This window comes from Ahaetulla prasina, chromosome 4, assembly GCF_028640845.1.
Source record: "Ahaetulla prasina isolate Xishuangbanna chromosome 4, ASM2864084v1, whole genome shotgun sequence".
Classification (NCBI taxonomy): Eukaryota; Metazoa; Chordata; class Lepidosauria; order Squamata; family Colubridae; genus Ahaetulla; species Ahaetulla prasina.
Window position 1 is genome coordinate 34,127,578 of NC_080542.1, and position 25,804 is coordinate 34,153,381.

Consider the following 25,804-nt stretch of genomic DNA (forward strand, 5'->3'; position numbering starts at 1 on the left):
CCAGGGGCACATGTGGGTTGCAAATCTCATTTGGTAGCTTTCAGAATTTCCTTGACTGTTCTTTGGCTGTTAAATGGTTTCCTGACTTGCAACTTCATGCTGCAGTTTCCTGCCCTTTTTAATTGAGAATCATGTGAAAATTGTAGTTATCTCTAATAATATTCTTATAAATGGGTATAATCTGAAAACTCCCAATGACTGGGGCTAAAGGAGGAGGGCAATGAAAAATCCTAGTTCTTTATTTTTATAATCATCCAGCTTGTTGTTGCTCTTGCCCACTCTAGGTTGTCCACCCAAGATGTTGTTTTCCTGACCGAATATGAGAAGGATTAATGTGATACCAGGGATGAGAGCCCATTTCTTAGAATCTTTGGCCTGGGTCTTTTTTATTTGAACACATAAGGTGTTAAGCAACAGAACAGTAGGAATTGCAGGCATCTGCTTCTCTGAAGGATCTGCTTTCTGCCAACTTCACTCCCTCTCTTCTGATGTTCCAAAGCTCTGGAGTTTGCAGGATCCTCATGACGACTTCCTCAAAGGCACTTTGCACTCCAGCCTTCATTTTAGCACTGGCTTCTGGAGGTAGAAACGAAACAACAAGAGAGGAGTCATTTGTCAAAAGAAGTACAGGTGTCCAAATTCAGCCTCCCTGAACTCATCATCTTCCAGAGAGATTGGCCTACATTCTCATCAAACTTAAAGAAAAACATTATTGATGGTTAAAAAATGATGGGAGTTAATGCATTTGGATAGTGTTGCTTTAAAGAAAGCATTCCTGCTAAGTGGCCTGAGCAACGCTCTTAGCTCCTCATCTACATTTAATGGGGGAAAATTGGGATAAAAAAGTGCTATGGGGAATAGTATTACAAGTAAGTATTATAGATCTTGAGCTACTACAACTCCAAATGCAATGCCAAGAAACTATCTGAAGAGGATACAGTTAAGCAGAAAACATGAGGCATCAAAGGACATCTGAGGACCATCGTCTGAAGAGTGGGGAGAGAGATGGGGATTTAACAGAGGAGCATTCATGGTAGGAAGACAGCCATAATGATTCTATTGTAGACAGAACTCAAATGGCATCTGATAGCACTTTTCCCCCTAACACATTAAAAGGAATAAATGTTAGCTGGAAAAGATACTGCCAGATTTATTCAGATGGAAAACTATTAAATGAAGTATCTTTATCACTAAAATCCTGTAATTGTTCTACTTTATCTATAGGATGAATCCCTAGTGCTGCCGTGTAGCGGGGTGAGCTCCCGTTACTTGTCCCAGCTTCTGCCAATCTAGCAGTTTCGAAAGCACGTAAAAATGCAAGTAGAAAAAATAGGGACCACCTTTGGTGGGAAGGTAACAGCGTTCCATGCGCCTTTGGCGTTGAGTCATGCCAGCCACATGACCACGGAGACATCTTTGGACAGCGCTGGCTCTTCGGCTTTGAAACGGAGATGAGCACCGCCCCCTAAAGTCGGCAACGACTAGCACGTATGTGCGAGGGGAACCTTTATCTTTACCTTATCTATAGGATAAATATTCCTGCATATGGGTTTTATTGCAGCAACATTGACATGATTATTATATACCTCATGTACCTGGAAATGCTATTATTTGGAAGGAGGAATCTATAAATCAATACAAATACAATATATTTTAGAGTGATATAAATATTGGGTTGCATATGAGATCTTTCTAGCTTGTTGGTATCTAGCGGCCTTCCCCCATTAGGTTTCTCTTGATAGGCAATGTTATACTATCATTATTCTGGACCAGCATGCATGGTGAGAGATAGATTGGAAGACCCAGTTACGGAAAGCCTGATTTAAAGTTCTTGTGGCAGCAAATTTCCGTTTAGGAAGGCTATAAAATCTCCACTGGAATCACCACCAGAGCAATAATAGAAGGCTCTTGTTGCTCCCACCTAGGGATTGTCTGTATGTTTTAATCCAAATTTTATACCTCTAGCGACTATCCCAATCATTTTTGATATGACTTTGAAGCATTCGTTTGACCTTGCAAAAGACATTTTAACTGCTTATAAAACATGTCAAATAATTTCTATAGCCTCCCCCAATATAAGGTCTTTATTACTATCTCTGAAACACCAGAAAAAAAATCTGACAAAATTCAAAGCACATTGCTTAAAAGCTTGCCTTCCATTTCTTTTTGAACATTCTATTGAATCTTAAGGGGAAAGCGAGAAGGGTTTTAAAAAGTGTGGGCAAAAATAAGCACATTCCTTTTAAATCCTCTCATATCGTATTTTTCTGACTGCTAGTTTTCTTCCCCATCTCCGGTGAACCAAAGGGAATCTCTTCCCCACTGAAAGAAAGCACACGAAGCACAAAAGGGGTGAGAAAATTTCTTCTGTTAAAAATTGAGAAGGATAGCTGCTGGTACTTGATGCATCTGTCTCAGTGTGAATTCCCTAATGGAAAATAACTATTTAAATAAATCATACTTCTTCCAGGAAATTAAGGATTACATTCCTTCTCCTCCCCCACACCTTTATCAACAGATGCTTTGCTGCCTCAGACCAAAAGGCCCACCTCTTTCAGCCATTCCTACAGAGGCCTACCTACCAAATGCCTCAGGTGAACCCAACAGCGAATTAAGAACTGAAGTGCACCATCCTGGTCCCGGGAGGCATGCTGTTATTGTTTGAATATATACATGCCTCTCAAGATCAGTATGGAGCTTTCCAGTTCTTATCCTGCTCTTGGGCTCGCCTGAGGCATTTAGAGAGGTGAATTTTATATGAACAGTAAACATTATGTTGCTACTGTTTTATGATAACTCAAGGATGCAGGGACAGTGCTTTAACTCAGTGATGGGGAAAATAAAGTTTATGTTCATTTATGTCGAGAGACTATGGGATCCAACCCTCTCTCTGACACCAGCTTCTCTCCAGACTTCCAACAAGGGCAAAAGAGACAACAGAACTCGACAATGTCGGTTGGGGAAGAACAAGGGGCATGTTTGTGTTAGTTTATTTAATTGGCTTGTGAAATTTTTAATTATGCTGCAGCCTTGCTCTTCCAAATGAAGGATGCTGAACTCGACATTTGTTTATTATTGCCCAGTTTTCTATACTGTTCTTTCAGTTATTGCTTCCCCCCTCTACTGCCAAGAACAAGAGCCCATCAAGTTCAGTTCTATGGCTCTGAAGGGCCTAGCTATAGTCCAATCCTGGAAAGATTTGCCTTTCTCCTCTGGAAACATTCCCAAAATGTTTCACTGTTTTAGTGTATCTTGAGAGATGCCCAAATGGGATGTGTGAAAAGGGACTGGCAAGCCTGCCTAGAGAAGCCAGTGGTGAAATCCAATTTTTTTTACTACTGGTTCTGTGGGTGTGGCTTGGTGGGCATGGTGTGGCTTGGTGGGCATGACATGGTGGGCGTGGCAGGGGAAGGATATTGCAAAATTCCCATTCCCTCCCCAGTCCTGGGGGAAGGATATTGCAAAATCTCTATTCCCACCCCACTCTGGGCCAGCCAGAGATGGTATTTGCCGGTTCTCCAAACTATTCAAAATTTCCACTAACAGTTCTCCGAATTGCTCAGAATTTCCACTATCAGTTCTTCAGAACCTGCTGGATTTCACCCAAGTCAGACCATTCACATTCTGGCTGCATTTGTGGATGTTCTCCTAGATGGCTGGGGGTCTGCAAAGTTACCAGATGGGGGGAAGGGGGGACCCAGTTTGCCTGTAAAAGAATCGCTCATTCACAAATCAAGGCAGAGTCATTGTGATTTAAACACAACGGTAGAAGAATGCAGATTGGCAATGGGGATAACAAACATGCTGATGTTGTTTCATGCCAACTGAAGGATTGACAGACTGTTCTTTAACTGCTGAAATAGTTAAATAGTGCTAGGAGTAGGCTGGGGAGAAGATCTGCAAAGACAACAAAATGATAGTTTTTGCCATGATTTTACTTCTAGAAAATCAGAATATTTCCTCACATTCTTCACATACCTATAAAGAGCATGGAGTGTTTCTGTGCAAATAGCAATCCTTCTCTTTTTTCTACTTCACGATTGGTCTGTAGATAGAGAAAACGATTAGGTACTTAAGGTAGGTAGGTAGGTAGGTAGGTAGGTAGGGAAGGAAGGAAGGAAGGAAGGAAGGAAAGAAGGAAGGAAGGACTCTCTTCTAGATTAACATTGGATTAACAATCAAGCAATAAACGATAGCCCAATCAAGAAACTACCAACTCAGATAAACAAACTGTTATGTTCGGGAAGTAACGAGGCTGGAGACCAGGGTAGTGACAACAGCTCTTTAATATAGGGTGAACCCAGCAACAGGCTGGGGCAAAAACCTCTCCTTTTATACAGTTCTGCTGGAGGCTTCGTCCAATCAGCAACGTGCTGATTTCCCGCTCAAATATTTAAAGGCACAACTGTTAATACATAACACTCCTCCCCTCCCAGAAAACACTTGGTCTTATTTACATATTTATTCACATGTTATTTTTCGACGTAGTCACGCAAATAACCTGGGCGTCTCTAGTTCTTTCTGACCTCGCGGTTCAGTTCTGGGTGGTGTTTGAGCTGGTCGGAGGGGCTGTTTTCTCCTCCCAGCTCTTTCTCTGGGCCATCGGGCTCTGGATTATCGGCCGACTCTTTTTCTTGGCCATCCGGCCTTGGATTAATTTTGGAATTTTCCTTGCTGTTTCCCTCGGGGACCTGGTGGCGTCGCTGGAACTCTGGGACCTCAGCTAAGTCTTGCGCCTCCCCCGGGTCATTGTCAGCTGTGGATTCAAAGTGGTATTGGTCATTACCTGTCTCTGTTGGTTTGGTTTGGCCAGTTATTCGTTTCCTTAACTGATCTATGTGGCGCCGCCACATTCGGTTGTCTGGTAGCTCTACCACGTACGATTTTGGCCCTGTTACTTTTGTTACTTGTCCGGCGACCCAACTCGGGCCGTCCCCATAGTTTCGGGCCCACACCCGGTCGCCTATGCTCATTTCCTTGTTTTCTAGCTCCCCTTGTAACCCTCGGGTGTGTAATGGGGTTCAAGCGTCAAGTGGGCACGGAGTTTTCGTCCCATTAGCAATTGGCTGGGCTTTTCCCGTGGCTGTGCTTGGGGTTCTGTGCTGGACGGCTAGGAAAAGTCTATTTTTGTTTGCCAGTCACCTGGCTTGAGCCTGGACAATGCCTCCTTAGCGCTCCGGACGGAACGCTCTGCAAGGCCATTCGGCGCAGGGTGGAAAGGTGCAGGGAGGGCATGTCGGATGCCTTCCTCTGCCAGGTACTCTTCAAACTGGGCTGCCGTGAATTGGGGCCCATTGTCGGACACCAGAGTGTCCGGCAACCCGTGAGTTGCGAATAGGTGGCGAGGGTTGCGATTACTGCTTCAGCTGTGGTGGACTTCATAAGTATGATCTCTAACCATTTGGAAAATCGTCCACCACCACTAGGAATGTTTGGCCGTGAAAGGGCCAGCAAAGTCAATGTGGATTCTTGACCAAGGCCCTTGGGGCTTTTCCCATTCTCTGACTGGGGCTGTTGGGGGTAGCGGTCTGGACTCTTGGCAAGCTTGGCATTTCCCTACCCTCTCAGCAATCTCTGCGTCCATGAGTGGCCACCATACATAGCTTCTAGCTAACCCCTTCATCCTTACGATGCCTGGGTGACCCTCGTGGAGGAGGTCCAATACCTTGCCCCTTAACTTAACAGGAATTATTACACGATCACCCCATAACAGGCACCCCCCTTGAGCCGAGAGCTCATCACGTTTCTTAACAAATTCTTTGAACCGTTCGCCTGGCGCAGCGGGCCACCCTCTTTGTACCCAACCGAGTACAGTCCTTAACACAATGTCCCGGTATGATGCCCGAGCCACTTCCTTTGATGTGACTGGGCCAGAGTCCAACGAGTCAATAAGGAGGATGGGTGTCCCCGGAGTGGGGTCTTCGGTCGCCCCTGGCAGTGGGCATCGGCTCACTGCCCCACTTCTTTCCCCGGTCGATGCTGCAGCTTGTATGAGTAAGCGGCTAAAAATATAGTCCATCGAGTCAAACGTGGCGAAAGTGCCACAGGCGTTGGCCGGTCGCCAGCCAGTAATCCCAGTAACGGTCTGTGGTCAGTCACGATTTCAAAATTCCGCCCAAAGACATACTCATGGAATTTTTTGACCCCTGATACAATGGCTAATGCTTCTTTGTCTAATTGGCTGTAGTTCCTCTCTGGGGAGGACATCGTTCTAGAGTAGAACGCTATAGGGGCTTCTGTGCCGTTTGGAAGTCTATGGCTGAGTACAGCCCCCACCCCATAAGGGACGATCGCAAACCAGCACTAGGGTAGTGAGTCGTGATATTGGATGAGCAGGCTATCACTTGAGAGCAGGTTCTTTACTGCTTCAAAAGCCCTATTTTCTGACTTTCCCCAAGACCAAACAGTATTTTTTCCTAAGAGCCTATGCAGCGGTTCCGCAACGGTTGCTTTGTTCTTCAAAAAGACCGTAAAATTAACCAATCCCAGGAATGCCTGCAGCTCTGCTTTGTTTTTGGGCGCTGGAGCCTTCCTAATTGCCTTAACTTTGCTCTCAGTAGGGTGAATTCCTTTCTTGTCTATCCGTAGCCCAAGAAATCGACCGATTCGACCCCTATCTGACATTTATTTGTCTTGACTTTTAATCCGCTGTCCGGAAAATGCTCAAGACCTTTCTTAACCGCTCCCCAATTCCTCCATGTTTTCCCTGAAATTAGGACATCATAGTAGGGAACTACCCTGGGAGCCCTTGCAGTAGTCGTTCCATCAGGTTTTGGAACAGCCCTGGTGCCACACTAACCCCAAATTGCAATCGGTGCACTTGAATGCCCCCTGTGCGTACAATCGTTTGGGCTTCGCTGTGCGGGCGCCTACTGGCAGTTGTTGGTAGGCTTGGGCCAAGTCTAACTTTGCAAAGACTTGCCCTTGCCCCAAGGAGTGCAATAAATGTTGCACCACGGAACCGGCACGCTTTTCTGTAAGGCTTTGTTAAGCCGCCTTGTAGTCAGCGCAAATTCTAATTGACCCGTCCGATTTGATGGGGTGACGACATGCCTCCCACTTTGCGTGATCGACCGGCACCAAAACCCCTGATTTATGAGCTTGTCCAGCTCCTTATCAATTTTGGTTTTAGGGCAAAAGGGACTCTCCTCGCCTTAAGCCTAATGGGGCTACCTGGGGTCTAAGTTGAAGGAAATAGGGGTCCCCTTGTACTTGCCCAGGCAGTCCTTGAAGACATCTTCGAACTCGTTAAAGAGAATGTCTTTCAAATTGCAGTCACTTCTGTAGATGCCAGTCACTCCCATGCCCAGGGCACGAAACCAGTCTAGTCCCAACAGACTGGGCAGAGTTCCTTCGACGATCGTGATGGGCAGGGTCTTTTGTGAGGGCTGCACTCGACTCGGACGGAGGTGGTCCTCAACAGGGATGCGATTCCCTGGTAGTCGTGGCACTCGTAGCCGCTGTGCTTGCAGATGGCGCGCATGACGGACGGCAGCGACTTCGCCAGGGTGTCCCAGGACATGATGGTGATCGCTGATCCCGTGTCCACTTCAAGCCTGCACCGCACTCTCGATCTTGGGCTTTGTGAAAATCTTCTTTCCACTTTGGTTGAGGCGCGCCTATAATGACAGTCGTTTGGTTAGACTTCGCGCCTTTCTTGTTTGAACCAATCGCGGCCGCCTTTCCGTTCCGCTTTGATTGGCCGATTTGAATTTTCGGCGGGAAGGTTGGGCCGCTCTGCAAACCTGAGCTAAGTGTCCTTTCTTCCCACCGCCGCATGTTGCGTCTTTAAACCTGCAGCGTTGGCGCTGATGCTGCCCTCCGCAGCTTCCGCACTCGCCACGGTCCTCAGTGTCGCTTTCTCGGTCCGGCAGACCCTTCTCATCCTCGCCTCACCTTCGGATTCGGACTGAATCTCCTCCTGGTGTACTGGCGCTTTTTGGCGCGCCTTGGATTGAAGAGGCTTTTGCAGAGTCTCTGCTGCTTTAGTAGACATTTCGTGTGCTCTGGCCTCGCCCAGAGCGGTGGCTAGTGTCAGGTTGCTCCTGGCTAGCAGTCGTCGCCGAGGCGGATGTCCTTGACCTCGGATGAGTTGCTCGAGTAGCACCGCCTAAGTCTCGGTATCCGCAGTCCTTGGACGCTCTTCTTAAAGCGGCCATGTAGTCACCGATGGACTCGCCTCCATCTGTCTACGTTCTCCGAATTGCTCAGAATTTCCACTAACAGTTCTCCGAATTGCTCAGAATTTCCACTATCAGTTCTTCAGAACCTGCTGGATTTCACCCAAGTCAGACCATTCACATTCTGGCTGCATTTGTGGATGTTCTCCTAGATGGCTGGGGGTCTGCAAAGTTACCAGATGGGGGGAAGGGGGGACCCAGTTTGCCTGTAAAAGAATCGCTCATTCACAAATCAAGGCAGAGTCATTGTGATTTAAACACAACGATAGAAGAATGCAGATTGGCAATGGGGATAACAAACATGCTGATGTTGTTTCATGCCAACTGAAGGATTGACAGACTGTTCTTTAACTGATGAAATAGTTAAATAGTGCTAGGAGTAGGCTGGGGAGAAGATCTGCAAAGACAACAAAATGATAGTTTTTGCCATGATTTTACTTCTAGAAAATCAGAATATTTCCTCACATTCTTCACATACCTATAAAGAGCATGGAGTGTTTCTGTGCAAATAGCAATCCTTCTCTTTTTTCTACTTCACGATTGGTCTGTAGATAGAGAAAACGATTAGGTACTTAAGGAAGGTAGGGAAGGAAGGAAGGAAAGAAGGAAGGAAGGACTCTCTTCTAGATTAACATTGGATTAACAATCAAGCAATAAACGATAGCCCAATCAAGAAACTACCAACTCAGATAAACAAACAGTAAACAATAGCCTAATTTTGGAACTACCAAGAGGAGTAATACAAGAGGCAAGCCACTTGTATATAGAGTAAACCCCACCCCTTTCCACTACTAATAATGTTACCTAGTCAGGTAATTATACATCTGCAAGAAAACAATCAAGCTTGAGAACTCACAGGACTGTCTTCCAAATTGGCAAAAGGCCAGTTACATTATCTTACCAAAGATGCCACCTCCCTCGATCTGACAAGGTTTGATAAATTATAATTACATAGCAATTCCAAACTGCACTGTGTTGGAAAAATAAAAAAGTCTCTCTCTGTGAAGAGATGATGATGATATAAATCAAATATAGTATTTAATGGATAAGATGTCTTAACTTAAATGCTGGTAGGGGAACATAGGAAGACTCATGGGCCACACTGAATATATAGGCCAGTTGCTTTCCATTCCTATCCTAGTAACTGTTATTCTTGCATTTCTATCTAGACTTTTTTTTGTATTAGCAGGAGCTGGAAATCAATGAAGCCCTGCATAATCATGCCATTCCTTCTCTTTACTATATATCTATTGAATACTAACAGAACTGTTATCTCTGTAAAAACACAGGTGAATGAGTCAACACATTCAACAGATATACGAATTCCTTGTTTTCAAACATAAAAATAGATAGATCTGAATTTTGTATTAAGATTCCAAGAGCTCATAAAGAATGGATTTACTTCTCTCCTATTCTATTTATTGTTCTTTTGAGACTCTTGGTTCTTTACATTTTCTCCACTGGAAATCTTGAAAATGGCATATGTAAATGTTCCCTGACTAAATTAGTGCTGATGTTCAGTTCAACATTAGTTCAACACTTAGTTCTGATGCAGAAATCCTCAAATCTTTTATGTTGGTTCCTCTGTACAACAACAACAACAATATCAAAGATTGGCAAGATTTCCTGTCAGAGGAAGGAAACGCACAAAAAGTATAGTGCCACTACTATAATTTAAAGATGCGCCAAGTCAGAAAGCTCAAACTGCCCAAGGAGTTGCTGATACAGTTCTACAGAGGAATTATTGAGTCTGTCATCTGCACTGTCTGATTTGGTTCTGCAACCCAACAAGAACTGCAGAAAAACAATTGCTACCAACCTGCCTTCCACTGAGGACCTGTATATTGCACGAATTAAAAAGAGGGCTGTGAAAGTATTTACAAACCCCTCACATCCTGGACATAAACTGTTTCAACTCTTACCCTCAAAATGACGCTATAGAGCACTGCACACCAGAACAACTAGACACAAGAACATTTTTTCCCCGAATGCCATCACTCTGCTAAACAAATAATTCCCTCAACACTGTCAAGCTATTGCTAAGTCTGCACTATTATTAATCTTCTCATTGTTCCAATCACCCATCTCCGTCCACTTATGATTGTAACTTTGTTGCTTGTATTCTTATGATTTAAATTGATATTGTTTCCTGATTGCTTATTTGTACCCTATGACTATCATTAAGTGTTGTACCTTATGATTCTTGATGAATGTATCTTTTCTTTTATGTACGCTGAGAGCATATGCAACAAGACAAATTCCTTCTGTGTCCAATCACACTTGGCCAATAAAAATTCTATTCTATTCTATTCTATTCTATTCTATTCTATTCTATTCTATTCTATTCTATTCTATTCTATTCTATTCTATTCTATTCTATTCTATTCTAAACACTAATGTAGTTTCTTTTTTTAAAAAAAAACTGATTCCCTGTTCAAAAAACATTAAGCATGCCTCTGAACTCCAAAATATTGCTTAGTCAACAACTAATACAATTGTTGTATATGGGCTTCACAAGTATTTAACTAGATAATGAAAAATAATAGTTTTCTTCATGGGAAGGAGAGATTAGTAAAAGGACAAGCCAATCATTCATAGCTGTAAAAAGAATATAGGTTTTCTGACTGACTGTCTCTTTAGTCAATCAGTGTCATATAAACTTGCTTTTTTATATAATTGGTAGAACACCCAAAGAGTTCCAAAAAGCAACCAGACTTTCTTGGTTTTTTTTTCTTAAGAACTGAAAAAACTTCTTGGATGAGAAGTGAAACTTTTTCAAAGAAAAAAACCAAGAAAATCCAGTTTCCTTTTGGAAAAAAAGCACCTTTGGGACAGCCATGACCTGGATGATTGAGAACCTCCACAGACAATAGGCAGAACAGTTTTCCTGAGCGCAATCCTATTAAAAAGAATGTAGTCTTGAAATATGGCAAGTGCACTTATATTGATAATCAAATGGGTATCTGGAGATGCTGGTGGTTTGTCCATTTTCCTTTGGTCTTGCAACATATCTAAGCCTTATCTTTTTCATGTTGTATACGGAGAGTGAATTTTAGTTTTGATTAATTTTATGAAGTACATGGTAGTATAATCAGAATTAAACAAGGTAGAAGAATATGCAAAGACAGGCAGAGCAAAAAAAAAAAAAAAAGTGAACAAGAATTGCAACAAATATTGGAAGAGAAGCCATACGTGAGAGCTCCCTCAACTTCGACTGTTTTCTTACTAGGGAAGGGAATAAACAAAACTCCAGTGTCTACTGAAAGCAGAAACCAAAAAAAAGCAACCCAAAACACAGAGTAGCAACAGAGAAACTGCTGGCTTCAGAAGCAGCTTGAACAGATTGCCTATTACATCAGAGCAGGAGAAAGATGGAGAGGTCTCGTTCAGGATGTTGAGGTATGAAGGCAGCTGATGCCTCTGGCAAAGCGTAGGAGGCAGGCAATAATAGGGAGCAAACATCCAACAGGCTTCTGCAGACTGGGACAAAATTCTTGGTGATAGGGAGGGAGGGAGGGAGGGAAGGAGGGAAACTAATTACAGCCAGCCTTTCAATCTTGTTGTTTACTTATTAACAGGCTCTGTGTTTCAGCTCTACCAGAGGCTGCACACTATATGCACTTGCTATCAGGCAACCTAAAATGTGGGAGTGTTTTTAATCTAGGTTATATACAATTTTAATTATTCAGAGGACCATACATTGCAAGGAAAATATTTTTTGTTACAATGATCACTTTATTGTATAATCTACTTCCTATTTTCCTAATGCATCCCATAACACACACTTTCACTTCATAGATTCTTCTGTTTCACTCCCTCCCCTATTTTTCTTCATTTATTTCCAGAATTCTCTCTGTATTTGTGTTAATCCTTTTCCAATACTTTTTCCCCACTGCTGTTCAGTCATTCAGTTATTTCCAACTCTTTATAACATACAATATTGTTCATATTAATCATATTTGGATGTGTCAACGCTTCTATTGTTGAAAGCCACATTGGTATTTCCATGTAGTGTAATGTATATAGCTACCTTATTGTCTACCAATTTTTTATTTTTTGTCTTCAATTTTTTTAGGGTCTTCTCCCATGATGTTTAACTTCACATTACATGTCCAAAATACCTAGTCTTTAACTTTAATATGAGTGTTCCAATGGGCAGATTGGTTTTATATCATTTAGTTTTGAATGATTTATACTTCTTGTCATCCAGGATGTTCTCAGCATTTTTCAGTATCACTTTAACTCAAAGGTCTAACAACTTCATTTAGCTATTCTGATGATTTATGTTTCATAGCCATATGTTACATCTACAGAAACCACAGCCATGACAATTTGTACCTTTCCTCATTACTCTGCTTATACGTGCATCTCCAAATGTAGTTTATGGATTACATTTATGAATCTCCATTTATGGATCTCTTGCATCCCAGCAAGATAACAAGGAGTCTAAAATTTCCTAGTTTGCCACACTAACACCATGTTTAACCCTACTTATAACTTACCTCATCAATTTTGTTGCCCACAAGCATCTTCACAACATTTTTCTTGGTATAGATCTCTAGCTCCTGTAGCCAACTTTCCAGGCCCAGAAATGTCTCTCTTCTGGTAACATCATAAACTGCATAATGATGCAAACCAAACAGATGCCTTGTGTTTACATAGGAGAGCATTTTCAGTAAGCCCCCAAAAGAGAAAAGGTTAATCCACTTCTAGATCCACTTAGGTTTATGAGCAATCTTGGACTATGTTCCAATCATTTCTAACATTAACCATCCTTAGTGAGTTAGTAGGTTCATAACATCTAGAGGGATCTAGACAAAAGGAAGGCTTTTATTATTTATTATTATTATTTGATCATATTTATATACCGCCCTATCTCCCGAAGGACTCAGGGCGGTTTACAGGCACTTAAAAACACATAAATAAAATATAAAAGCAATTAAAAAACTTATTCTAAAAGCCCAATAATTAAAAATATAGAAATAAAACCAAATTTAAAACCCATAAATTTAAAATCTAACTCAGTCCTGCGCAATTAAATAAGTATGTTTTAAGCCGCGGCGGAAGGTCCGAAGGTCCGGAAGCTGACGAAGTCCGGGGGGTAGTTCGTTCCAGAGGGTGGGAGCCCCACAGAAGGCCCTTCCCTGGGCGTCGCCAGGCGACATTGCCTCGCTGACGGCACCCTGAGGAGTCCCTCTCTATGAGAGCGCACGGTCGGTGAGAGGTATTCGGTAGCAGTAGGCGGTCCCGTAAATAACCCGGCCCTATGCCATGGGCGCTTTAAAGGTGGTCACCAAAACCTTGAAGCGCACCGGAAGGCCACAGGTAGCCAGTGCAGTCTGCGCAGGATGGGTGTTATCACGGGAGCCACGGGGCTCCATCTATCACCAGCGCAGCCGCATTCTGGACTAACTGTAGCCTCGGATGCCCTTCAAGGGAGCCCCATGTAGAGAGCATTGCAGTAATCCAGGCGGGGCGTCACGAGTGCGTGGTGACCGTGCATAGGGCATCCCGGTCCAGAAAGGCGCAACTGGCGTACCAGGCGAACCTGGTAGAACGCTCTCCTGGAGCGGCCGTCAAATGATCTTCTAGAGACAGCCGTTCATCCAGGAGGGCGCCTAAGTTGCGGACCCTCTCCATCGGGGCCAATGACTCGCCACCGATGGTCAGCCGGTTAGCTGACTGTACCGGGATGCCGGCATCCACAGCCACTCTGTCTTGGAGGATTGAGCTTGAGCCTGTTTCTCCCCATCCAGACCCGTCGGCCTCCAGACACCGGGACAGCACTTGATAACCGTTGGGGTGGTCCGGTGTGGAAAAGTACAGCTGGGTGTCATCCGCATACAGCTGGTACTTCACACGAAACCACTGATGATCTCACCCAGCGGCTTCATGTAGATGTTAAACAGAAGGCGAGAGGATCGACCCTGCGGCACCCACAAGTGAGGCGCCTCGGGGCGACCTCTGCCCCCTGTCAACACCGACTGCGACCGGTCGGAGAGATAGGAGGAGAACCACCGATAAGCGGTGCCTCCACTCCCAATCCCTCCAACCGCGCAGCAGGATACCATGGTCGATGGTATCGAAAGCCGCTGAGAGGTCTAATAGGACCAGGGCAGAGGAACAACCCCTATCCCTGGCCCTCCAGAGATCATCCACCAACGCAACCAAAGCCGTCTCCGTGCTGTAACCGGGCCGAAAACCGGACTGGAGCAGGTCTAGATAGACAGTTTCATCCAGGTGCAAGGAAACTGATATGCCACCATACTCTCTACAACCTTCGCCGGCGGGTTGGAGACCGGACGATAATTACCTAAAACAGCCGGGTCCAGGGAAGGCTTCTTAAGGAGGGGCCTCACCACCGCCTCTTTCAAGGCGGCCGGGAAGACACCCTCCACCAAAGAAGCGGTCGTAATCGCCTGGAGCCAGCCTCGTGTCACCTCCTGAGTGGCCAGCACCAGCCAGGAGGGGCACGGGTCCAGTAAACACGTGGTGGCATTCAACCTACCCAACAACCTGTCCATGTCCTCGGGAGCCACAGGGTCAAACTCATCCCAAACAATGTCACCAAGACCACCCTCGAGCGTCTCACCTGAGTCACCGCAATTTTGGTCCAACCCGTCCCGAAGCTGAACGATTTTATCGTATAGATAACCGTTAAACTCCTCAGCACGTCCCTGCAGCGGGTCATCCCGCTCCCCCTGGTGAAGGAGGGAACGAGTCACCCGAAACAGGGCGGCTGGGCGGTTTTGTGATAGTCCGTGCAGAAGTTAGCCCAAATGATATATATATATAAAGGTAAGTGTTCTAATGCCTCCCGAACACTTTATCCTTCAGGTGTCATCGATTATTGAACATGTCTAATGACAAATAAAGATGATAGCTCTGACTGAAAGCATTTGAAAGCCACCAGATTTCTTGTCTGCTGTTCTTGGATTAAAATATAGATATACCTACACAGAAAAAAATCTCAAAATTACCCTTAAATTCAGGAGGAAAATGGAAGATCCTGGCCTCATTTACTGGTGTGATGAAGGCACATGCCCCCTGCATCTTCGTCCCATCTATGCCAGTCCTCCAAATATTGCCTCTGGCCATCAAGCATACCTCTGCCTGGCAGCCATCTGTGCTAGAAACTTATTCTGTATTTTTATCTTTCCCCCATTATTGTAGGGGTAAAAAGCAGCAGCTTGTACACTACTATAGCACAGGTTAAATATACCAATGTTGAGAACCAGCTTTTCTTCTCAGAGTGCAATAGTGAAATATGGGACTGCTGTGAATTTGCTTCTGAAATTCATAAGCAGAATGTGAGATCTCAAGGCTTTCCCCATGATTTATTATTTTTTGTGTGGTCTCTCTCTCTCTCTTTAAGTGGCACTTCTGTTCCATTTCAATTTCTCCAGCATTCGAAGGGCAGTATTTTATATCTGCACAGAGGTACTCTTCCCCATGGTGAATGAAATGGAATTGTAATTATTGCACCAAATAGGGCTTTGGATTACGAAGGCCACATCTATTGCATGTAATTAATGTCAAGCCATAAGGAGATTGTCCCCACATGACGAAATCACCTTGGGAACATAGCAAAATATTCTGAAGGGGAAATGGAAGATTTTAATATAGCCATGTTAAAATATTCTTTAGGTTTAGCTTAACAAGGATCAAAGCTTGAAAGGCTCATGTGTTTTACACCCCCATCTCCATCAATAGAAACATAAACAAAACTAAGGGGACTTTGGCTTTCATATCTGAAATATTTTTAAATAACATGAAGCTCTGCTGAAAAAATAATCACCGCCAACGAACAAGTCAGTAGCCTAGGAGCAAAAGCCGTCATTTGTTCTTCAGAGGCTGTTGTGCCAGCTACCCTGAGAGGAATTGATGTACTTCCATTTACCTCTGCCCTTAATGCATTTGGCTTCAGTAAAGTTGATTAGGTTGACTACCACCTACCTAAAATTATACCTTGAGCACCTCGATAATAGCTTGGAGTCAATGTTCGAAATCTTTCCTGCCCTGCTGTGTCCTGCAAAAGGAAAACAACGTTTTTTTCCAAAGGGTAATTTAAAACTCTGTTAGCAGAAAGTTTTTAAAAAAGTTAAGTTTTGCAAAAAATAAAATTGCCTTCAGGGCGGCTAACATATGCACTCAAGATTGGGAGGCCCTAAAGCTGAAATCTAAAGTCACAATCTGCCATCATGAGCTCTAGTCTTTTACTATAAAACAAAAAATTTCCTGACAACAAAACACATATTTATGAGAAGAAATGTAGTACGTGAAGAAGCATGGCAATTTGTTTGAGAGATATATTATGTACTGTTAAGATTGCATATGGTTTTTCCCTCTGCATATTCTCCACAGTTTCAGTTCCAAATATGGACGTGCGCAGCTGTGAAATAGATACAGCAGCCTATACATTGGAAAGACAAGCTCTTGGCCTCAAGATTTGCATTTGCTGCCAGGGGGCAGAGTTGAGGATTGCCCACAGTTTGTTCTGCACATATTGACACAATTGTACACATAAATTTCTATTCCCCCTTTAAGACCTCAAAGCTTCAAAGTCTTAAGACTCCTCTCAGCATACCAGTCAAAGGCTCCAAAGTCCTGATTTTTAGAGAATTCTGTGGCCATTGAGTCTACAAGAAAGATGCTGGGGTTACCGAGTGGACTTTATAGCTGTCCCTACTTCTTCTTGCAAGCCTCCACAGCCATAGAGTTGTACACTGAAAGGACTCTATGGTCATAGAGCCTTGCAAGAAATTTGCAGCAACTGTGTCAAAGGAAAACAGCAGCAGAATGAGTTATGTAACACTGATTATTTAAGCAACCCAAACTCATACCCATGCACCCATCCTCAATAGCCATCGAGTATTGAGAAGCATAGGAAAACCCACCAGGGTTTTGAATATTTAGAAAAACAATCAGAGCGAAAAGTCTTAATGTAAAATTATAATACAGATTCTGTATTTTGCAAAAGTTGGATTTGCACAATATCAATAAGCCACTATTGATTTTAAAAAATTATCAATCTCCAACTCAAAGCAGAGGGCAAGTATGAGAAGACATTATATCTGTATGAGACACTGTAGTACGAGAAGTTAAGATTAGACAGAAGTTCACTGTTGCTTCTGTTTGAAGGTATAACTACCAGTGTCAGGAGGCTTCCACGTAAAAGTGCAGATCTGGTTATGGATTGGGTGGGTAGGGGGAATAATTCCATTGCCACTCATAAGGCAGCGAACATCGCTGCCCAAATGTTCCCTTGAGCTGGGAGGGGTAGCTATGCTCTCACAGCTCCTACATTTCTTCCTGAGCATTTTGGTATGCCAGCATCAATTTCTTTGAAGGGGAGAGATACAGACTTGGGAGAACCGAACCAATTTATTTACTTTGGAGATGAAAGAGATGTTTTGATGAGAATATAGGTGCAGAACAAGACAGTTAAGCCCTGCTGACTGGCGATTTTCTGCTCACCTACAGAGCCAAAGGGTAGCGCTGATTGGCTGGTAGTTCCCTGCATGTAAACATGCTCCAACCCTGTAGTGTTCCCAATTTCTGAAAAGGTCTGAAAAGATCAGAACAGCTCAAAATAACAGAAAGTGCAATTTGAATTGGAATCTGAAGAATATGAGGGTGGGAAAACTGGTCATCTCTATGTATGTTATGCAACACTAACGACAGTTTCAGAAATACGTATTTTTAGCATAAATCAAAAGAATGTTGCTTTTTCATCTTTCTTTCTTTCTTTCTTTCTTTCTTTTCTTTTCTTTCTTTCTCTTCCTTTCTTTTCTTTTTCCCTCTCCCCTGCCTTGTCCTCCCTACCCCTTCCCCTCCCCTCCCCTTCTCTCCTTTCCTTTCTTTAGACATTATTTCCTTGGATTGGAAAGGGAGACTGTGCAGCTTACCCATATTGCTAGCTGAAGGGGGAAATTCCTAACCACCATCTTCTTCACTTTAAAATCAACACCTGATAACCAAGCAGAGACACACAGGATCAGCAAAATACAACAAGCTATCTGTCCCTAACATGGTACCTGAGAACACTGTGTCGATTGGCCAGCTGCTTGACAATAATAGAGTCAATGGTCTAACAGTAATAGAGCAAACAAATAGAAGGTAGTGCAACATTAGGCATAACCAGCAGTTTTAGTAGGATCCCCAATTTTCAGTAGTAACTGGGGGATTCTTAAAAGTAGACTATTGGAAAACTGCTGTCCTTGTTTGCTTCATTCATTTCGTATTTTTTTAAATTTAATGTCTGTTTCTGACTGCTTCTGGTGCTCACATAGACCCTAAAGGCCACCGTAGAAAAATAATAATAAATGATTGATGCTATTGTTGTTGTTTTTTTGAAGCATGCCCCCTTGATGAATGGATGATTTGTGATTGGCCACACCTACCAGGACTACTATTTTGTAAGAATGCTTATGATACATTCTCAAAGTTCCACATTGTCCAGGCTGGGAAACCCTGGGCTAAGCCACGAATGTTAATTTATAGAAAAACATGGCAAGCCAAACCAAATAAAATCATACTATGGCTTGGTGGTGATATACTGTATAGATCCTGCCACACAAATAATGAAGAATCAGAAGAGCAATCTAAGCATGTCTGGAAAGCAGCAGGTTAGAAAAGGCTGATGCAGGGCATTTTAGATCAGTTCTTGGAGATGTGAGTAGAACATTCTTATCTAATTGCAATTTAGAATAGAATAGAATAGAATTTTTATTGGCCAAGTGTGATTGGACACACAAGGAATTTGTCTTGGTGCATATGCTCTCAGTGTACATAAAAGAAAAGATACCTTCATCAAGGTACAACATTTACAACACAATTGATGGTCAATATATCAATATAAATCATAAGGATTGCCAGCAACCATTAAATGCAATTAAAGAAAAGTAGCATAAATATATTTTGTTGCTATACTTTGCGCAAATTTATTCACCCAAATCCTGATCTAGCCTGTGTTATCTCAACTTGGATATTGCTTCTGAAAAATCTATGGTTAATTCCTTTTCAGCTACTAAACACAAATTACAAGTTATCCTTAACATACAACCATATTGGAGTCTGCCCATTAGGCCATATGCTTTAATAGTCGTAAAACTTCAATCACAGGTTTCACCTAATTTTATGTCCATTTATGTCCCTCTAGTGGTCATTAAGTGAATCACCACTGTGCTGCAAATGATAAATTCATTTACATGACTGCAGAGAGTCTTGACTATGGGTACTTCAAATCCATGTCGTGAATCTCCTTTTTTTGATTGTTCATACTTTCGACCAGCCATAAATCTCTATATTGCCATCACAAGTTAATTTAAAGAGGTGGTTAATCAACAGAAATTACTGCCAAATTTTGGGTACCAATTTTCATTTTTAGAACTGTAGCTATTTCAGGCTTGGGCAACATAACATGCATTAAAAGTTGGTTAAAGGCCAACTATGAGGAACACTAAAAGTGTATGTGTGTGTTTGTGTATGTGTACAGTAGTGGCCAAAATTGTGGAAACCTTTTGGGAAAAGTGTATTTTCTAAAACTAGCTAATAACACCACTTTTTTTGGAGTAGTATCCTAAAATTATATATCAATGGAAAGATAATTTAATTAAGAATATAATGCAATAACTTTTATGAAGGATTTGCTATTAGAATAGCAGTTACAAAATAAAGAAAAGTGAAACACGTAGAAAAAATGAGATATACAAAAATTATCACCCGAGAAAAAAACTAGATATGCAAAAATTATCACATCAGTTAATACTTAGTTGGGTAACCTTTAGCATGAATTATGGCCTTACAATGTCTTTCCATGGAGTGAACCAAGTCTTTTAGTTCTGCAGCTGTTATAATGTGAAACCAAGATTGAATGATTTGCTTCTATTAATTGGGTTTTATTGCTGGGTGACTTCTGACTAACAAGTTTCTTTAGTCGACTCCATAGATTTTCAATTAGATTAAGGTCTGTGCTATTCCCAGGCCATTCCAGCAGTGGAATATGATTATCTTGAAACTCAAAAAAAAAAAAAAGTGGTATTATTAGACATCAAACCTCAAAAATACACTTTTCCCAAAAGGGTTCCACAATTTTGGCCACTACTGTATGTGTCTTTAACTAGAATGTTTAGAGTGGGGAGGCTGCAATAGTCACAGTTCTGATAGCCCCCCCCCCATCCCTTTATATGAACAGGCAGCATTGCTCACCAATAGTTGGACTGAGGTATGGCTCAAATGTGTCTTCAGCAAATCTCAGCAAAAGGCTACAGGAACAGACAAGAGGAAAAAGTAGTAAACCACAAGGAACATCTATCTGCCTTTTTCTCTGGAACTAAGTTCCCCACTGCCTTCCCATTTGGTGACCTTGCCCATGCACCTGGATTTCCCCACTGCGCTGTCTCCAATCAACAATAGCTTCAGAGTCGGCAGAGGTGCAGTGTCCTTTCGTGCCATGGTGAGCTTTATTACCAGATGCACAGGGAATTTAGCAGAATGAAAACAAGAGTGCCATCTCAACATTCAAGCCAAGAAAGCTAGAGAGAAGGAGAAGAGGAAGAGTCAGAGGATAATTCGCTGTCATTTAGTCCCCCATCTCTTCCTCCAGCAGAAAGAATGAATTACAATCCAGGAAGACAAAACTGGAGTTTGAGAAGACATATTTGCATTATATTAAAAAGCTATAGCTTTGAAGAAATTTATGCGATAGGACAAAGAAGGTAAAGGAGCCCCAGCAGATTTTATTCTGCTAGTGCTTGCTGACTATATGGTGGGGCAGTGCTCATCTCTGATTTAATCCATTGAGCCAGGGATGTCTGAAAACATTTCTGTGGTCATGTGGCCATTATGGTATCATGGAGCATCCTTCCCACTAGTACCTATGTATCTACTTGCATTTGCATGCTTTCAAATTGTTATCTTGGCAGGAGCAAGGGTGAGGATGGAAATTTATCCCGTCATGGGATGCTCGGGTCTCAAAGCTGGGCAGTTGGCTTTTCCAGTCGACAAGCCCAGGGTCTTAACCACTGAACCATCATGCCACCCAAAGAAAAAATGAAGAGAAATCAAAATCTATGACAATATTTGAATGAACTAAAGATTAAGACTCTGTTAGAAGAAAAATATGTATAAAGTTGGTTGAACAAGGTTAGAATAAGATTGCTATTTTTGGCAACTCTTTATGGACTTTCTGGTGACATCAAGACTGAAAAGATTATGTTGTATGGATTTGTTGGTAGATAAGAACTTGAATATGGGATGCATATTTGTAACCTTAGAGAGGTGTGAAAAAAATCACAAAATTTGTTTATAATTCTTGCGATGAAGGCTAGAAACCACATCTTTATATACATCTTTTCTCTTTCATTATTAAATTCTTTTTATCTTTTTAATGCATTTTTTACTTTTTATTGCCTTTTCTTTCTTTATGTAGGAATTTAGCACCCACCCCCCTCCTAGAAGAATGAAATATTTTAAAAAATATTTAAAAAGGCAGAATATATTTCCCTGGATGAGAAATGGAGAAACATGTTTTAAAGACAAAGCAGCTTCTTGACTCCCCCCACCTTTGTCAATGGGCCATTAAAGCCTCAGCCAAGCTCACTCATTTCCCCCCACCTTTGTCAATGGGTCAGAGGTAGAAACTCATTCTCCCCACCTTTGTCAATGGACCATCATCATCATCATCTGCAACATAATAGGACCCATCTAGCAACTGAAACTCACCACATGACACCTGGGAACATTACATCAGCCAGCAAGGCTAGCTAAGACCCCCACTCCCTGGGAGTCTCACAGGATCTCATCCCTTTTCTGTTCAGGAACTCAAGCCATGTGATCCTGACCACCATTAAACCATCTTTCCAAGTAGCCTCCATGTTTCCAGTGTCTTTGTCCCCACTTGGAACTGAACCCAGATGGATATTTCTTCCAACATTTACATTTAAATTGTATTATAATCAAAATTCTTAATAAAAATTATATATGCGCGCACACACACATATATGCATACACAAGTAATTCTCGACTTACAACCATTCATTTGGTGACATTTCAAAGTTACAACAGCACTGAAAAAAAATGACATATGACTGTTTTTCATATGCCTGTTGCAGCATTCCTATAATCACATGATCAGACTTCAGGTGCTTTGCAACTGGCATATATTTATGACAGGTGCACTGTATTGGGGTCATGTGATCACCATTTCTAACTCTTTCCAGCCAAATTCCAACAAGCATATATATATATGCTTATACCTCCTAATATTTACTCATATATACGTTTATATACTATATAACCTTTCTGTATGATACTTACATATATTGTTGTGACAAAATAAATAAATAAAGAAATAAAGCAAACTCAATGCAGAAGCCATAGATTTAATGACCTCATGATACTTAAGTACTTAAGTACTTAAGAATTACAATTATTTGTTTAACGATGATGGCCAAAAGTTCATAAAATGGTACAAAATTCACTTAGCAAAGGAAATGTTGGGCTCAATTGTGGTTGTAAGTTGAGAACCCTGTGTGTGTCTATGTGTCTGTTTTGCAGGAACAATGAGAAATTATTCCTTGAGGATATGCTTTGCAGTCATCAATTTGTAAAAATAAATCAAACTTTGAGTATTGCCTCTTTCTTTGCAAAGGAAAAAATGAATTCAGTATTGAAAATCATTCTCTATGCATGTTGAAAGAGTCTATTTATAAACCATTACTGTCTGAACTCAGCTAATTGCAATTTATTGAAGAAACTATAGTTAAGCAAACTAATGGGATATTGTGTGAACACAGCTATTATTTTTCAAACTAATTTACACAAAAGAGCACTACAAAGATAAAATGAAAGAATAGGAAGAACCATATAGGACATTTGCAGCGCTTGAAGGAAAGAAAGAATAGAATAGAATAGAATTCTTTATTGGCCAAATAAAGAATAGAATAGAATAAAATTCTTTATTGGCCAAACAAAGAATAGAATAGAATAGAATTCTTTATTGGTCTTGTGTGATTGGACACACAAGGAGTTTGTCTTTAGTGCATAATCTCTCAGTGTACATAAAAAGACAAGATACATTCATCAAGAATCATAAGGAATCACTTAATGATAGTCATAGGGTACAAATAAACAATAAAGTCATACTAGGAAACAATCAATATAAACATAAGGATACAGCAACAAGTACAGTCATGCAATCATAAGTGGGAGGAGATGGATGATAGGAATGATGAGAAGATTAATAGTAATAGTAATGCAGACTTAGTGAATAGTTTGACAGCGTTGAGGGAATAAAAGGAAATAAATATAAGAAAGAAATATGGTAGGAAGCAAGTTCCCCTGAAAGCAAAATTGAACAACTGTGACACATAAAACTACATATCAACCAAGTATAGTCCTGCCTAATGGGTCATGTGAACACTGTCTATGGGATTAGTTTATGTTCATTCTGCTGTATATATTCAGAAAATTGGGTTATCTAAATGAAACATGTAAACATCTGCTGAATTTTGTAGCTTGTTTACATATAATTGGAACACCTCATAATTTTGCAATGGCTCTTCTAAAAAACGAGAATAGGTTGCCAATAGGTTGCCAAACCTGAACATGGCCTGTCCAGTAAGATCAAGAATGGGTGGAGTTTCTATAATATACATGACCTTGACTTGGGGGAGGGGGGAAACAATGTGGGGTCTCTTTGATCTAGTGTGAAGTGTCATTTCATTGGTACAAGAGAAAGTATCAAGACAAAATGTTTGAACTTTTGCTTTAACAGCCCCGGATTACCTTTACACACCGGGAACTAGAATTTCTCTCCGAAATCGATCCCAAGCACCTGTAGCATTAAATGGTAAACACAAGAACAAATGAATCTGGAGCGTGCAACATACACATAGGCAACGTGCGTGGGTCTCTACCCAGACAGATGTTATGGGCCTCTGAACTTGAGCTCTAAGTCGTTGAGAGTCGACCCTAAATATGTAATTAGGCGCAAAAGAAAGCCGCCCCCCCACGGCAGGAAAAAGGAAAGAAAGAAAGCCGCCCCCCCCCCAAAGGAAAAAAGACCGCACGGTCCCTTTAGGACGGCCAAGCTCTTGAAGGCGGAGCCCCTAAGGCGCACGGTCTTAGCTCCGCGCCATTCCCTCCTGGCCAGTTTGGGAGTTGCCGGCCGTGCACCAGCTGATCGCGGCCCCTCCTATCAGGCAGGACCCGGGGAAAAGAGCGTGGAAGCGGCCCTGCCCATATCGGCGGGGCGAACGAGCCATGTCAGAGTTCCAGATTTCGGTGGAAGAGCTCAACGACCTGCTGGCCAACGGCAGTGGCTGTTACAGCCTCCCCAGCGCGCACAGCAACGAAGTGGCGCCCCGCATCCACGTGGGCAACGCGTGAGTTTCTCCCCCTCCCTTCCTCGCCTCCGTGCATGGGGGGGATACCCCACCCGGCTGCAGGTTGTAGGCCTGAGAACTGGCCAAAGACCGGAGTGGGTAGGAGGCGGCATAGCGTGGTGGACTCTGACTTACTAGGCTGGAGGGCGGGCGAGAAAAGAGCCAGCTGGCTCAATGCTGGAAAGAGTAGGCGAAAAGGTACGCCTCTCCGTGGTAGCCGGCCTAGTAGTAGTGCTACTAACAATTCCCAGCCGTCTTCACTTAACTACACTTAAGTCCTTCTCCGAATCTTGCCAGCAGGTGTGCTCCATATATGTGGAAAGGCTGACAGCCCCATCATCCTGGGCCCATGCTGGACTGGATAATGGAGACTGGAGGCTAAACTGTCTGGACAGTAGAAGCCTGGATTAAATACTTGTACTTAAACACAAGACTCGCATTCCTTACTCTATGTATTTGTTCAGTTTATATGGCTTCCCACACTGGGTAGCTAAAAATGCTCCCATTCTACGGTGCTATACAAAGTGGGTCGGGGAAGGGCGGGGCTGAGTTTAAAATTTGGCACTGCCTGATTTGGAAGCTCACTTCATGACACTCTTCACCAGCACATTGTCCTTCACCTATGATTGGGTTATGACTTCAGAATTGCTATTTGGAGGGTACCAAGTTGTGGGAAGATGTTCTATACAATCTTTTTTGGGTCTAAATATATGAAATCAACTTATACAGAATTAACCTGCGGGTCCAAATACCTAGGTCTCTGGCAACAATAATTCGAATTTTTTTCCATCACTTATTCTGGTGGTAGCTGGGAATGCCAGCATGGTGGAGTCTGCAGAGAGAATAAGAGGAGTAGATGATACCACATTCATGGTTACATCATGCAAACGTCACAACTTTTGCATTATATCTGTACATGATTACATCGTTTGGTAATTTTTTTTCACACATTCATTTTGATATCTTGGTTTGTTACAGACACTTCTGAGTAGCAGTGAATGTATCTGAAACTAACCATGTTCCCTATTTAGCAGTGGTCATGCCATGTGGAATGAATACTATCATCTATATTCTGCTACTGTGTCTATATATTCTCTGCTTAGGTAGACCCACTGGACTGAAAATAGAGAAACATTTTGTGTCTAATGTGTAGGCACATTTTCTGCAAGGAGACACAATCCACATCTAAAATGCGTTACTCATATTCATAAGCCTTGAGATAGACATCAAACAATT

At 42.3% G+C, this 25,804-nt stretch overlaps 2 protein-coding genes across 2 annotated transcripts in view; one reads left to right on the forward strand and one right to left on the reverse strand.

Moving 5' to 3' along the window:
- LOC131197721 (ras-related protein Rab-18-B-like) lies at positions 1 to 24,811 on the reverse strand. The gene is made up of 9 exons (XM_058182111.1): positions 24,704 to 24,811; positions 23,970 to 24,018; positions 20,560 to 20,716; positions 20,391 to 20,446; positions 18,089 to 18,150; positions 16,137 to 16,209; positions 12,683 to 12,798; positions 8,659 to 8,725; positions 1 to 576 (listed from the first exon to the last, which is right to left on the reverse strand). The coding sequence occupies exons 3-9, from the start codon at positions 20,700 to 20,702 to the stop codon at positions 407 to 409; spliced, it is 687 nt and encodes a 228-aa protein (XP_058038094.1). The 5' UTR covers positions 20,703 to 20,716; positions 23,970 to 24,018; positions 24,704 to 24,811; the 3' UTR covers positions 1 to 406.
- The window catches only part of DUSP3 (dual specificity phosphatase 3), a 30,806-nt gene continuing 29,383 nt past the window's right edge, over positions 24,382 to 25,804 (forward strand). Inside the window, exon 1 of the mRNA XM_058182112.1 lies at positions 24,382 to 24,568. Within this exon, the coding sequence (XP_058038095.1) occupies positions 24,447 to 24,568 (122 nt within the window). The 5' untranslated portion in view covers positions 24,382 to 24,446. The remainder of the gene's footprint in view (positions 24,569 to 25,804) is intronic.